The following is a 12,500-nucleotide window of genomic DNA, read 5'->3' as shown; positions in this document are numbered from 1 at the left end:
TGCAGACTCAGTGTGAACTGTTTTATGGGCAGAGTGCTGTAACTCCTGCCCACCACCAGAGGGCAGCGCGGCTCCAAGTAAAAGTGCAACAATCCCACCTGAACTTTGACCTCAGATAAACTGAGCTTGACAAACGTGCTGAGGAAGCATTATGGGACACGTGAAACACACCTGACCACAGGTAGCATCCAGCCACGCAGACGAAGCAGAAGGCGAGCAGCGTAGGCAGAAGGCAGAGCCCCAGACTCAAACATGGCTGCCTCATCCGGTCTGTGGACGACCGCCCGGCACCTCCTGCAAACACACAATCACACACACCATCATTTATTCTGCTTCTTTTCACATCGTTGTGCCAGCCGTATAAACCCACACACCGGCTCCCTGTGTGGGTTTGAAAGGTTTCACACTGGTTACAGGAAACTCATAACTGGAGGAAAAATGAGCTGCGGCGGTGCCGTGGGGGCGGAGACTCGTCTTTACAGGTCAGCGGGAAATCCTAAAGAGGACTTGGTGGCGTTTCATAGAGAGAACATTAAAGCTTCTCCTGTGATAAAACCAACCACGAGTGACGCTCAGCTGAGCGCCCGACTATCAAGAGACAATACATAAAAATATATCAAACTCAAAACAATTAAATACGTAAAAACTCAGATCAATAGAATAAAAATAGAATATAACGTACTTTTATTTCCAGTACATCCTGATGTGACGTCTCACTGCAGTTTCTTTCACACCTTCGTTCCAACGACACAAACTATTAAAGGTGTCGGCACGCACACGGAGACCGTCGTGTGTTCAGCTGCTCGGCTGCAGACGCGTGGACGCGCGGTGACAAGATTCAGGGGGGGTGACGACTCACCCCACTCGTTTTTCCACACGTGTGTGACGTGTAGCATGTTTGTCACAAAATGTCCGTTCATGGAACGCAGAGAGCCCCGGGGCCCCCGAGGGGCCCCCTGCCTCCGTTCTGCTGTGGGGGGCAGCTTGCTGTCCCATCAGCTGATCAACAACACAAACATCCTAGAACAGAAATCCTACTGCACCTTTCAAACTTTGTCAACATCAAGTTTTCTTCTGATCCACGCGGCAAAAAACTGCTGCAGTTTGTTTATTTCGAGTAAAATCGGTGCGTTCGTGGTCGGAAACAAGTCTGCGTCTTTGAACATGTCCACATTTCCACTTTTAGACACAGGAACGGTCCCCGCCTTCTTCACAAGTCAAACGTTTGTGCTGGTTTGTGATGAACGAGCTTTTATTTATGCAGTTATTGGAAACTTGAGCCTCGACAGTTTCACGTCTTTAGCTGCTCTGAGAGGAAACGTGCCAGCATTGATCTGATGGTTCGGTTTTTCTGAATGCAAACTGTAGTTTATTGGAAGTATTAAAAATAGTTAAAGTTAACCCCGTTTGTTACTTTAAGAGTGTGATCATGATGAAAACTCTCCAGCACTGGTTTATGTTTCACAACATTTTCACAGTAAAGAAACAGGCTGGGTGACTTTGGATAGAAACTTTTGTTAGTGTCTTTAAAACACAATCAGCACACATGCAGCGCACACATGCAGCGCACACATGCAGCGCACACATGCAGCGCACACATGCAGCGCACACGTTTCACATCGATTTTGTTTGATCTGAAGAAGGTGGGGGCAGAGTGCAGCACAGGTCCACAGACCCGGAGGATCGATGCCGAGAACTGAAGCTCGCTGCAGCCTAACGAGTGACTGAGACACAGAGACGCCGACTGACGGAAAAACTCAGTGAAGACAAAAGAAGTTTGTGATCTAATCCCCAGCTGTGAACGCAGCCCGGACAGCTGCACATGCTGCAAACAGAAACATCCAGCTGCAGCTCCATAAGAGATCAGGAGGTCACGTCTCCAGAGCATAACGCTTACTGACTGGCGCCACCTACAGGTCCACGCTTGATATCCCCTCCTGTGAGCCAGAAGTCATACAGAACGTCTGCTTCCTGGGAAGTGTTCATAAATCGTTTTAAAGAAAGAATCCACGGTCACGGCCTCACTTTCATGTTCCACTGATCTGTTTCCATAGTCATCCTCAACTCAGCATGTAAACATTTATGATCAAATACTCTCAAAACTGTTTTAGAAAATCCAGAAAATGATTTTAAATCTTACAGCCTCCTGACCAAGCCTGACAGCCTGGACCAGCAGGCAGAGCAACACGAACATCTGAAAAAGGAAATGTTAGATCTTCATCGTGTATCGTGAAATGTTCCTGCTGTTTAAAAAGTTTCTGAGCTCAGCTCGAGCTGACAGCAGAAACGTCTGATCGTCTTACCGTCCACAGTCAGCTGAATTCCTCTGTTAACGTGCATCTTATCTGCAAACCTCCCGATGCAGAAGTACAGCCCAGCATCCTCCTCCTCCACCTCCTGGATCTCCAGGCTGACCAGGCCGGTCTGCAGCGTCCCGTCACACTTCATGCGATGGTTGTTTGTGTGATGGTCAGTGGTGTCCGGCCCTTTGAACTTCCCCTCTTTAACAGTTAACAGAGGCAGCAGCTGCTCTGAGCACAGCAGGTACCAGGTGATCTCATATTTGTGCGTCATGTTACAGAGTAGAGAGACGTTGTGGCCCACCGGCACCACCTGGGTGGAGCTGTGAACAGGTGAGGCTGAAGCCAGGTGACATCCCGCAGCACCTGAGGAGTGAGCACAGGTCAGGACTGCATGCAGCCGAAGGCTCCTTCATATCACAGAAAACACAACAGGTCACAGGTGTGCACTCCACAGCTCGATAGAGCTCACAGTTCCTGCTTCATGGTTTTCCACAGAGAAATCATTTCCCCATTAATACTGTTAAGTTTACTGCACATGCTCACAATGAGTCAGGCTGAGGGTCGACATGGAAACTGCTGCGACTGCTGTGCACACCCACAGCTTTAGAAATCTTTTTTATTACAAAAACATTTTTTGTCAGACTAAAATTGATCTGAAGTTATATTATCAGACAGAAAATAACCGTCCAGCCACTAAAGATGTACCCATTACTCCAGATAAACAGGTTTCGTTATAAAAATAATAATATGGATAATATAAAATAATAAAAATAAAAAGCACAATTTTTCATAATTCACAAAGTCTCATCAGCAGCTTTAAGCCACAAAAAGATGCTGAATGATGCTGTTAATGTCCAATAAAACATCAGTGACTTTAAATACGAAAATCCATCAAAGTCTGAAATGCTGCCCAACAAAAACTAAAGTGGAAACAGAAACAAACATTCATAGAAATAATTTATCACAAAATAAAAACAAGAAGACTGCAGACACAAGTATTAGTATGACTTTCTTAATATTACTATAACAATAATAATTATACATATTTTCAGTACCTTATTATCATTAATATGAGCATACTTTCCTTTAGAACCTCGAGGATGGCTTTGTTTGTTTATCTGTTTATCAATCTACATTCATCTATACATTTATATATATATATATATATATATATATATATATTGTAAATTATAATTTACAATATCACAATAGTTAGATTTACAATGTCTAACTATAGTTTAAGATTTTTTTCAATGCTAAAATCTGAAAAAAATAAAATAAAATCAAAAACACCATCAGGTTATCGAACACTGGGCGACAACAGGATGATTAATCCAGAGAAATGAAAACAGATCCCCTTCCAACATACCCGAGTCTTATAATTATTATTGTTGTTGTTGTTGTTGTTGTTGTTGTTGTTGTTGTTGTTGTTGTTGGACAAAGCCTTAAAAAGAACAAGAGCAAATCTGAAACTTGTGAAACTTGTAATTTCTCGGTAAAGAGAAGTGAAAGAAAAACGCGTCCAGCTACAGGGAGGGGTGAGTCCCAGGACACCCAGCAGGCCTCGGGTCTGCACCGGGGTCAGGGACCGAGGTCAGCCTGCAACACTCTGCCCCCTCAGTGTGGGGCGTGTCCCGACTTTCACTGGTCACTTGAACGTAAACACGCGATCATCATGAGACAAAATAACGAGCAGAAACACAACAAACACCTGCAGGAGACCCGGATCCCTCGGGCCCTGGAAGGTCTGCATTCTGAGCCGGAGACTCACTGACACACCCAGGAATTGTATAACGAGCCTGAAATCCCGCAGCCATTCTGAGAGGGAGTCCTGAAATAAAAACAAACATAAATAAAATAAAACTCACACAGAACGGTCAGGATCCACGTGACACCCGCCATCATTTAAATACAGATCAGTTTTCTCCAGGTGTGCTGCACGAGCTGTCTGCAGCGCGAGGAGCTGAGCTCACAGACACACAGACTGACACACAGACTGACACACAGACTGACGGCGCAAAGTGTTTTAATGTGGGACGGGGAAGTGAGCGGGACTTGACTGAGCAGCAGCAGAGACCACCAACACTTCTGCTGGAGCGCTAAAAGGAAGGCACGCGCTGTTCCCGCGAACTCACGCCGAGGCGTCAGCAGCTTCACGCGCTCCGCTCAGCTGAGCCGGTAAGTTTCGTTTCTGCAGAGCTCCGCGCCGCAGCTCACGGTTGCTTCAAAATAAAAGCCCAGTGATAATATGAATCGGATAATCTTCTTTTCTCCGCTTTTTACAACGTTTTTCACAAAATGTGAACTAGCAGCGACAATGCTATAATGATGATGATGATGATGGTGATGAAGAACGGCACTCGTCGGCACTGAATTTGATTCCGTGCTTTTAATTTGACAGGTTCGCAGGAAATCGAAACTCACGCGCTGGGTTGATAAGCCGTCAGAGGAGCCGAGAGTAAACAGAGTGGAGAAACCGCACGCGGGGGACGGAGAAGAAGACTGAGCAGAGTTTCCACGAACCGGACATCATGAAGACGGTCACCGAGCGGCTCCGGTACGACACACTGCACTTCCGGTCTGAGCAACAGCTGCTCCTGTTTATTTTATTATTTATTTAATTTAATTTTTATTCAGCAAACATGCAGGGTAATATCTAAACATGTTATTCGGATATGAAAGGTGGGAGTGAATTCAGACTGGGTTTAAGGGGCATTCTGCAGGAGAAATAACCATAAATATGATTATTATTGTTGTTATTATTATTATTATTATTACTATTATTATTAATGATGATGATGATGCTGCGGACCTGCAGGGCGGGACCTGCAGGGAGATCGCGGCGCATGGCAGTTTCGTTACTGAGGAAACGAGTCCGTGGGTAGAAATGAAACTTTGCCTGGATCATATGGAAGCTGAGTTTCGTTTCTGAGCGCTGGTCAGAGTTAAGTTTCACTGCAGCTCACAGGCAGGACCGCTACAAACAGCTGGCTGGACAGATTCCACATGATAGGCGTTATAAGACAGGAAGCTATGGCACGTGGACTTCTCTCTAATGTGTTTCTAGTGTGTTTCTAATGACCATTTAAGGTGAATAAAGAGAGCCTCATGAATAATTCTGTAATATACTTACATATCTTTATTATTGCTAATATATATTGTAATATATCTATATCACTAAGCACTTCTGGATGGATGCAAACTGCATTTCGTTGCCCTGTACCTGTGCATGTGCAATGACAATACAGTTGAATTCTATTCTATTCTATAAGCTGATCGTCTAACCCCGTTATGACGTATTTTCTTGTGTTTCTTTAGGTTTTTCATACTCACACTGTGTCTCCACACCGGAGCTTTAGTTGGTGAGTATCAGCGTCACACTCTGAGGTCAGAACTGGTCAATCCCACGTCCCTGTTCACAGGATGTTCTTGCTGTGTTTCTTTCTGCAGACTCCTCTTCTCTTTCCTCCGCCATGCTGTCCATCTCCTACATGGCGGGGGACCAGGCGATCCTTCCCTGCAGCTGGAAGTCCCACCTGGGTGAGGCGGCTCTGCCCGTCTGCCACGTCCAGTGGGTGACCCTGTCCGACACGGTGTTCGAACAGCGCGGGGATGAGAAGTGGCAGGCGCCGGAGTTTGAGGGCCGGATGAGGGTGCCCGAGGAGAAGCTGGGGTCGGGGAATTGTTCCCTGATCATCAGCGACGTTCAGCTCGGAGACACGGGGCGCTACGACAGCTTCATGGTGGTGGACGGAAAGAGGTCCGCAAGAACTCGGGTCTTCATTCAGGGCGTCAGGCTGCTTGTGGGCGGTTAGTGTTTGACATCGTCTCCTTGGAGGCTGGACAGTCTCCTTCTGATGTCGTTCCTGGAGTATTTCATCTGTTCATTGATGGCTCTTTTGTTTCAGATCATAAATCCTCTCAGTTCCATCAGCCGGGCGAGGACATGGTCCTGCAGCTCTACACCCGTCACTCAGTCAGAGTGGTCTTCCAGGCCAGGTGAGCTGCTCACCTGCCGACAGGTGGAGACGCTGGTGGTGGATTTGTTCATCTCCCACCCTCACGCTTCCTCCCCTCAGCTCTTTATTTCCCCCGCTGACGTAAAAGCTCGCCTACTGCTTAATAAAACGACAGTTTGTGTCTCGAATCAAAGGCTGCTGGCTGCTCTGACTCATCCTGTAATTGGTGCTGACAGAGACAGAATGTGGCGTTTGGGGAAAATGATTCGTGCAAAGCAGAAACTTTCACGGCAGACAGATTTCATTTTGGGATAAACCCACAGATGTGCTGCTGCACAGAGCATGCACTGCACCAGGATGCAAGGGGAGGGCGGGGGAGATCTTCTTACAGGGAAGCAGACGTTTGTGGCTCTGTGGGCAGACTGATCGCGTTGCTGTTGCTTGTGCACTCTGAGGACGACGCGGTGTTTTTGTTCTGACAGCATTTACATTCTCCACAGAAACGACTCGGCGTGGTCGGACCTGTGGATGAGGGGCGATAACAACAGTCAGCGCCTGGAGAAACACCTGCTGCTCGAGCAACTGACGGTGAAGAGGTTAAAACCATCAGATGAAGGAATCTACAAAGTCCTGGACCAACATGGCCTCGCCGTCAGCACCGTGCAGCTCTCTGTGGATGGTGAGCCTATCGATTGATCTTAAATGGGATTACCTAGATTACTTTAAATGAGTTAGTACTGCAGGTTGTACTCCTGAGAGTCGCTGAGTGCACGTCGTATGGACAAAAGCACTGACAGGAGCTGCTCTGTTGCGGAAACTCAAACCGGGAAGCTCTTGTGTGTGAACGCCACAGGGCGTTTTGTCCACACGGTGAATCTGAGCACCAGCGCCGTCTACGATTAAGAGCGCTCGACACCGAAGCGTGGGAACGCTCCGCTTTGCCGCAAACGGAGAATTAAATTACAAACTTAAAACAGGAAATGGTTTTTTTGGACCGCGTCGGCGTTTCTGCTGAAGAACCAGAAATAGAGAAAGTTGAGCCCCGAGCGTCCAACAGAGTCAGCTGACGACACAGAATAACTGAAGCCGTTTAACCTGTGCTTTTACTGGAACTATCGTGTGCATCATCATCACATCTACCTGTCTGTCCCACAGCACAAGCCCGTCCTGACCGGAGAGTCCAGGAGAAGCTGGAGTACGTTCCCACAGGTGAGGAAAGCGCCTGCATGGTGCCCATGAATCAGGGTCTGCATCTGAAGAGTGATTTTTAAGGACATTAAATTAAAAAACCCTCTGTGTTCCCACTTTGATGTCTTTCCAGATGTTGCTGCCAAAAGCAGCTGTTCAGCTCTTCTCACCCTGGCGGTTCTCGTCCTGAGTTTCCAAACTCTTCAGCTTCTCTGAGTTTCCTCTGCACGAGCTGCACACGTGACTCCTGCACATTACAGGCAGCAGATGGTGACAGTTCACCAGTTTGAGAGCTGTGAATCTAAAGTGTGTGTGTGTGTGTGGTGCCCGGTCTTCAGAATGAGTGTGACAAGAAAAGAGTGTGTTCATTTTTTCTTGTGACCCTCAATCATCGGCCGGCTTCTTAGAAACGCAGCCGCGGCTCAGACTGCGACGCAGGTTTGTTCTTAGGTGTAGATTGACACTACGATGGATGGAAACCTGCAGCCTGCCTCTGTTTGTTCACTTCTAAATAAGCCGCGCTCCGATCCTGATAAGGCGTCATTTACAAAAGGCACCTTTTAGGTTGCCAGATTTGAGAAGATCCTCCTACATCATGACTCTTTGCCTTTTTAGCTCTTTATTTCATTATGGAGACCCCTGCAGTGAAGTGATCACCTCTGTGCTAGAGAAGCACCAGACCTCGTCACCACGGAAACCACTGCCGATCCAACGGAGACACAGATGGAACAGTTTCACTCATTTTCCGAGCGAAATGAGTGAAAGATTCAAAACAACGTCAACGAATCAGAGAAACTCTGACCTGTTTCACCAAAACTTCTCCGCACAAAACAGTCAAACAGCTCAGTGTGAACGTCTGCATCTGCAGATCCCATTAGTAATGATCGTACCACCACATAGACTATAAAAGTCCTCGGAGCTCTAAAACACTCAGAAGACGAGCAGAAAATGACCTGAAACGTTTATGTTTGGGTCTCCTTCACTGACCGTGGGAAATCAGCACTTTCCTGCCCAGGGGTCAGAGTTTATTGGGGGGGGGGGGGAATCACCGTGATAAAGAGGTAAATGAATGAGGCAAAGTGTGATGACGGAGGGCGGAGCACATCAGCAGCTCATTAACCTTTTGGAAATGGTGCCTTATGAGGAAGTGACTGCTCCGGCCGAGGATTTCAACAGTTAAGAATGTAAAGAGAGATATATGTAATATATACGATATATTTTGTTAAATGTACTAAATGGACAAAAAGCACTGTCAGATTCATCTATGTGTGAAGAGTGTCTGCGCACAAAGGGCGGAGCCACTGCAGATCAGTCAGTCAGACAAATCCAGAGAAGATGAAAACGTTTTCAATGAAAGTATTACGTTTAGAATAAAACTTGTTACATTTGCAACAAAACTCTTTTTTAAAATCGCTCGTTGCCCCGTGTCCAACATCACCATGGCAACAAAGACGCCGCCCGCTGTGGATGAACAGATCAGCTGGTGTTTCGGGCTCAGGGGCGTCTGTGGTGTGCTGAGCTTCGTCCAGCCTCATCGTTTTCCACTAAGAAACACTTCTAATGATTTTTCATAATTTCAAGTTCTTTTAATCTTCTTTAGCCTTTTCTCGTCACTTCTCTGCACTTAGAAGCCTTTATCGATGTGGTCGCTGTAGCTTTGGGTCGTCGCTTTAAACAGTCTTTGATTCTGTATCCAGTCAGACGCAGTTAAATCAAACGATGTCCGAGAGCTTCAGTTATCGGTCTGGTCGCACCGCGGTGCGTTTGAGGACGCTGTGGTATTTGCTGTGTTGTGGTGTTGGTGACATTCAGACTGCTTTCCATGAACTATAATCATTTAAATTATTACGATGATCTTTGTGAATAACAACAATAAATAAAGCGCACAGACAGACTGGTGTTGTACTCTCATTGTTAGACTTCACACAGATTCACATCAATAACACGACACACTGTCTGCAGGAGGATCCTCATCTCCTCACCAACAAATCTATTAAAACATTCTCCTGCTCACACACAGTCAGAGAACCACATGTGGATTCATCCGCCACTGAAAATAGTTCCCATAAAACCGCACCATTCCCCAGATTGTACAGCATATAACGAGATCGTGTTAGCGTGATGGATCACTTCTATGAAACACCGTCAGCGCTGATGTTTTCAGACTGTAGATGAAAGATGGAGTGGGATCATGTGACGAAGCTTAAATATGATTGTTGGATCAAAGCATGGAGCCACAGCACAAGCAAACACGGTGCACAGGTCCAGTTAGCAGCTGCCTGTCAGTCAAAGAGGCCACGCCCCTAATCAATTACAGTTTAAACAGGTGAGTTAGAAAATACAGTTGTAAACCTGTAACACGGTGCTCACTGCTGGGAGTCGGCCTCTGGTGGTCGTGGGAGGAACTGCAGTGTTTCAGAGCTCCACACTGGCTGGAGGCTGAGACTGAACTAAGCAGACCTGCTAATCTAGTTTAAATGTCGTTTTTCTAATGAAGCTGGTGGGCGGAGCCTCACAGAGACGGTGGGCGGAGCGAGACGGTTTGAGTCTAAACACTGGACCTGCTGAACAAACATTTTGTCCTTTCAGCGTCAGTCTCAGTAACGTGTTCCACAGACGTGCTCCCGTCTGATTAGAGCAGCGAGCCAATCAAAACAGCTGATAGATTATTGATCATCTCACAAACTGAAGCTCAGTTACTGAAAGCTGCACGGCCTTCATCGCTTCTATCGGGGATCATCATTTTATTCTTCATTCAATGTGATTATTAGACATTCATTTACATTAGGTTGAATTAGCATTTAATTGGAAGTTTTGCTGTTGCTGTAACAGAAGCCAAAGAACCCTGCACACCCCCACAGTCACTGTAGAGCCAGGAGGGCCAAACGTTTCCCTGACAGGGGCAACGTGGCCGAGCGTCCGTGGTTCACTGGCTTCTTCACAGTTTTTAAAGTCATGGAATTAAAATTCACTCTCCTCCTCTGACCTTCGACACGGCTCCTTCATCTGGAGACAAAAGTCTTTAACACTCTCCAAACTTCACACAAAAGAAGACGAAGCAGCGGTCGGCTGCAGAGAACCGTCACCTCCACCCGCAGGAGCGTCGGTGCGTTCGCCGGCTCTCTGACCCCCGACCCCGACGAAGGCGTCCCGTTAGAAGTTGGGTTTGTGCTTCTTGACCTCCACCATGAGGTGGTGGAGGTTGATGAGCTCGGAGCGGACGGCCAGGCTGCGGAACGTGGGCTGGTTCAGGACTTTGTGGAAGCCGTGGTAGTACTGGATGAGCTGCGTCAGGGCGCCCTGCGGGAGGAGGATGTGACTCACGTTAGTAAAACTAAACACATAACCTGAAGTTCAAACCATTTACAGCGCGTTTCTTCTCAGCTTGTGAAGCTGAACTAGAACCACAGGTTTGTGTCCTCACTGTGTCTGAAGCAGGCGTCAGTTCTGTGAGTGGGCGCATGAAACACGCCTTATTAATGCGAGCGCGCTCAGAGCCTGAAGCAGAGAGCCGGCGAATTAGAACCCGGCTGTGTTGGTCGTGCATCCCGCTGGTGATCGAGGTGAACGAGGCAAAAATCTGAAGAGTAACATGAACTGTGAACTTATGATAGCGTGTCACAGCTGTGTGATCGCTGCCTCGCAGCGTGTCCCTCAGGCTGATCCACTCTAGCACTGATGTTGCTGTGACTGTGCAGTCAGACACACTCATGGTTACAAACATCATTGTTCCTGTTTTTATTGATGAGTTCTGCTTCTCAAATATGAAAATGTGCATGTTTTGTTCTCAGTTTAATCTTCTTTAACATTGTTTAGTGTGTCTCGTTTCACTCTCACACGCCTCTGCAGGTTATTTTATACTTTATTGACCATTTATTTTTCTTCACTGTTTTGCATCCGTTTGGAGACATTTTCTCACTTTTTGGACCTTTTATGTCGTTTTTGTCGTCGTTTTAAATCTTTGTTTTAAATTTTGTGTCACTTTGTAGCCAGTTTGTATGTTTTTGTCCCTTTGGAAACCTGGTGTCACGGCACAGTTAGCCCACAGAGGCTGTGTGGCACACCTGCCGCCCGGCTCACCTGGATGATGCTGGTTCCATTTTTGAAGTTGGTGAAGGACCTCATGACGTCCTGACTCATCGCCTCCACCGACTGTTTCCATGTGCTGGAAAACCCCCGAACCAGCTGAGTGATTCGAGCTGCACACACACACACACACACACACACACACACACACGCATTAAGTTTCAGTTTCCGTGTGCATGCTGACTCTCGGTTTCCTTGCCATCGTGTTGCTGGGGTCAGCTTCCTGTCAAACATGCTGGTCAAACAAAACAAAGAACCACAGCGAGCACACACGACGTGGTGAACAGGAAGTGGGAACCTGACTCTGACTGACATGAAAGCACAAAGACTGAAAGGGAAATAAAGCTGCTGGTTACTCTGGAAAACAAAACCCAAGGCTGAGGTGAGAGAAGCACGCTCGCTCTGCCGCTGACAGCCGCAGACGATGACGCGGAAACCAAAACGAATAACCAGCTCGATTTACTCCTGAATCTAATCCGTCCACGTCATCATTACGGATTCTGACATCACGGTGAGCTAACTGTAGAAATAACAGACAGAAAGGAATCGGCCAATCAGACGACAGCTTTACTCACATCCTCTTTCAAACACAGCAGGCCAAAGCACACCATCTCACATGTGACACCTGAACCTTCACAGCAAAGGTAAAGATATTTTCTCACCTTCGTCGTTCTTCAGCCGGTCCAGCTGCCCTTTCTCCATCAGCGCCTCGGCCTCCTTCACAAAGGCGATCATCCCTCCGAACGGCGGAGAGAGAATCTCCTCGATGAACTCCTGCAGAGGACGAGAGGAGGAAGGAAGACGACAGGATCAGGAACTAAAGTGTTCGAAGTTACTTAGAAATCTAGTAAAAGTACTTTCAAGCTTAAAACAGCCGTTCACGTGCACGCTGACCTAAGCTGTTACACGTTTATAAAGTGTGAAAATATTTTCACCACAGCAGATCACCTGCTGCCTCCACCTC

At 47.0% G+C, this 12,500-nt stretch overlaps 3 protein-coding genes across 6 annotated transcripts in view; 1 reads left to right on the top strand and 2 right to left on the bottom strand.

The window, feature by feature from the left end:
* The window catches only part of LOC101468794 (uncharacterized), a 10,049-nt gene extending 5,761 nt beyond the window's left edge, over positions 1-4,288 (bottom strand). The window contains exons 1-3 of one of the 3 annotated variants that reach the window (XM_012915938.3): positions 4,172-4,288; positions 2,304-2,666; positions 172-294 (exon numbers count right to left, since the gene is read on the bottom strand). In XM_012915938.3, the coding sequence (XP_012771392.2) occupies positions 172-294; positions 2,304-2,666; positions 4,172-4,208 (523 nt within the window). In that variant the 5' untranslated portion in view covers positions 4,209-4,288. The other 2 variants (XM_004574849.5, XM_076878998.1) reach the window with 2 other exon arrangements.
* Positions 4,289-4,311: 23 nt separating this feature from the next.
* igldcp (Ig-like domain-containing protein) lies at positions 4,312-9,344 on the top strand. Its single transcript, XM_004574832.6, has 8 exons — positions 4,312-4,481; positions 4,705-4,860; positions 5,622-5,665; positions 5,754-6,113; positions 6,212-6,302; positions 6,763-6,941; positions 7,418-7,471; positions 7,584-9,344. The coding sequence occupies exons 2-8, from the start codon at positions 4,835-4,837 to the stop codon at positions 7,664-7,666; spliced, it is 837 nt and encodes a 278-aa protein (XP_004574889.1). The 5' UTR covers positions 4,312-4,481; positions 4,705-4,834; the 3' UTR covers positions 7,667-9,344.
* Position 9,345: 1 nt separating this feature from the next.
* vps52 (VPS52 subunit of GARP complex) overlaps positions 9,346-12,500 on the bottom strand; it is a 12,393-nt gene continuing 9,238 nt past the window's right edge. For both annotated transcript variants that reach the window (XM_076878994.1, XM_076878993.1), the window contains 3 exons: positions 12,199-12,310; positions 11,531-11,649; positions 9,346-10,750 (listed from right to left, as the gene is read on the bottom strand). In XM_076878994.1, the coding sequence (XP_076735109.1) occupies positions 10,604-10,750; positions 11,531-11,649; positions 12,199-12,310 (378 nt within the window). In that variant the 3' untranslated portion in view covers positions 9,346-10,603. The remainder of the gene's footprint in view (positions 10,751-11,530; positions 11,650-12,198; positions 12,311-12,500) is intronic.

This window comes from Maylandia zebra, linkage group LG22 (assembly GCF_041146795.1).
Source record: "Maylandia zebra isolate NMK-2024a linkage group LG22, Mzebra_GT3a, whole genome shotgun sequence".
Taxonomy (NCBI): Eukaryota; Metazoa; Chordata; class Actinopteri; order Cichliformes; family Cichlidae; genus Maylandia; species Maylandia zebra.
The sequence above is the reverse complement of the archived record's forward strand: the minus strand, read 5'-3'. Positions and strand labels throughout refer to the sequence as shown.

Bases quoted from the DNA above. Each gene is read 5' to 3' on its own strand.
- igldcp (XM_004574832.6), top strand. From the start codon at position 4,835: ATGAAGACGGTCACCGAGCGGCTCCG. The intron at 4,861-5,621 runs GTACGACACACT...GTGTTTCTTTAG, and splicing joins ACGGTCACCGAGCGGCTCCG to GTTTTTCATACTCACACTGT. The intron at 7,472-7,583 runs GTGAGGAAAGCG...ATGTCTTTCCAG, and splicing joins GCTGGAGTACGTTCCCACAG to ATGTTGCTGCCAAAAGCAGC.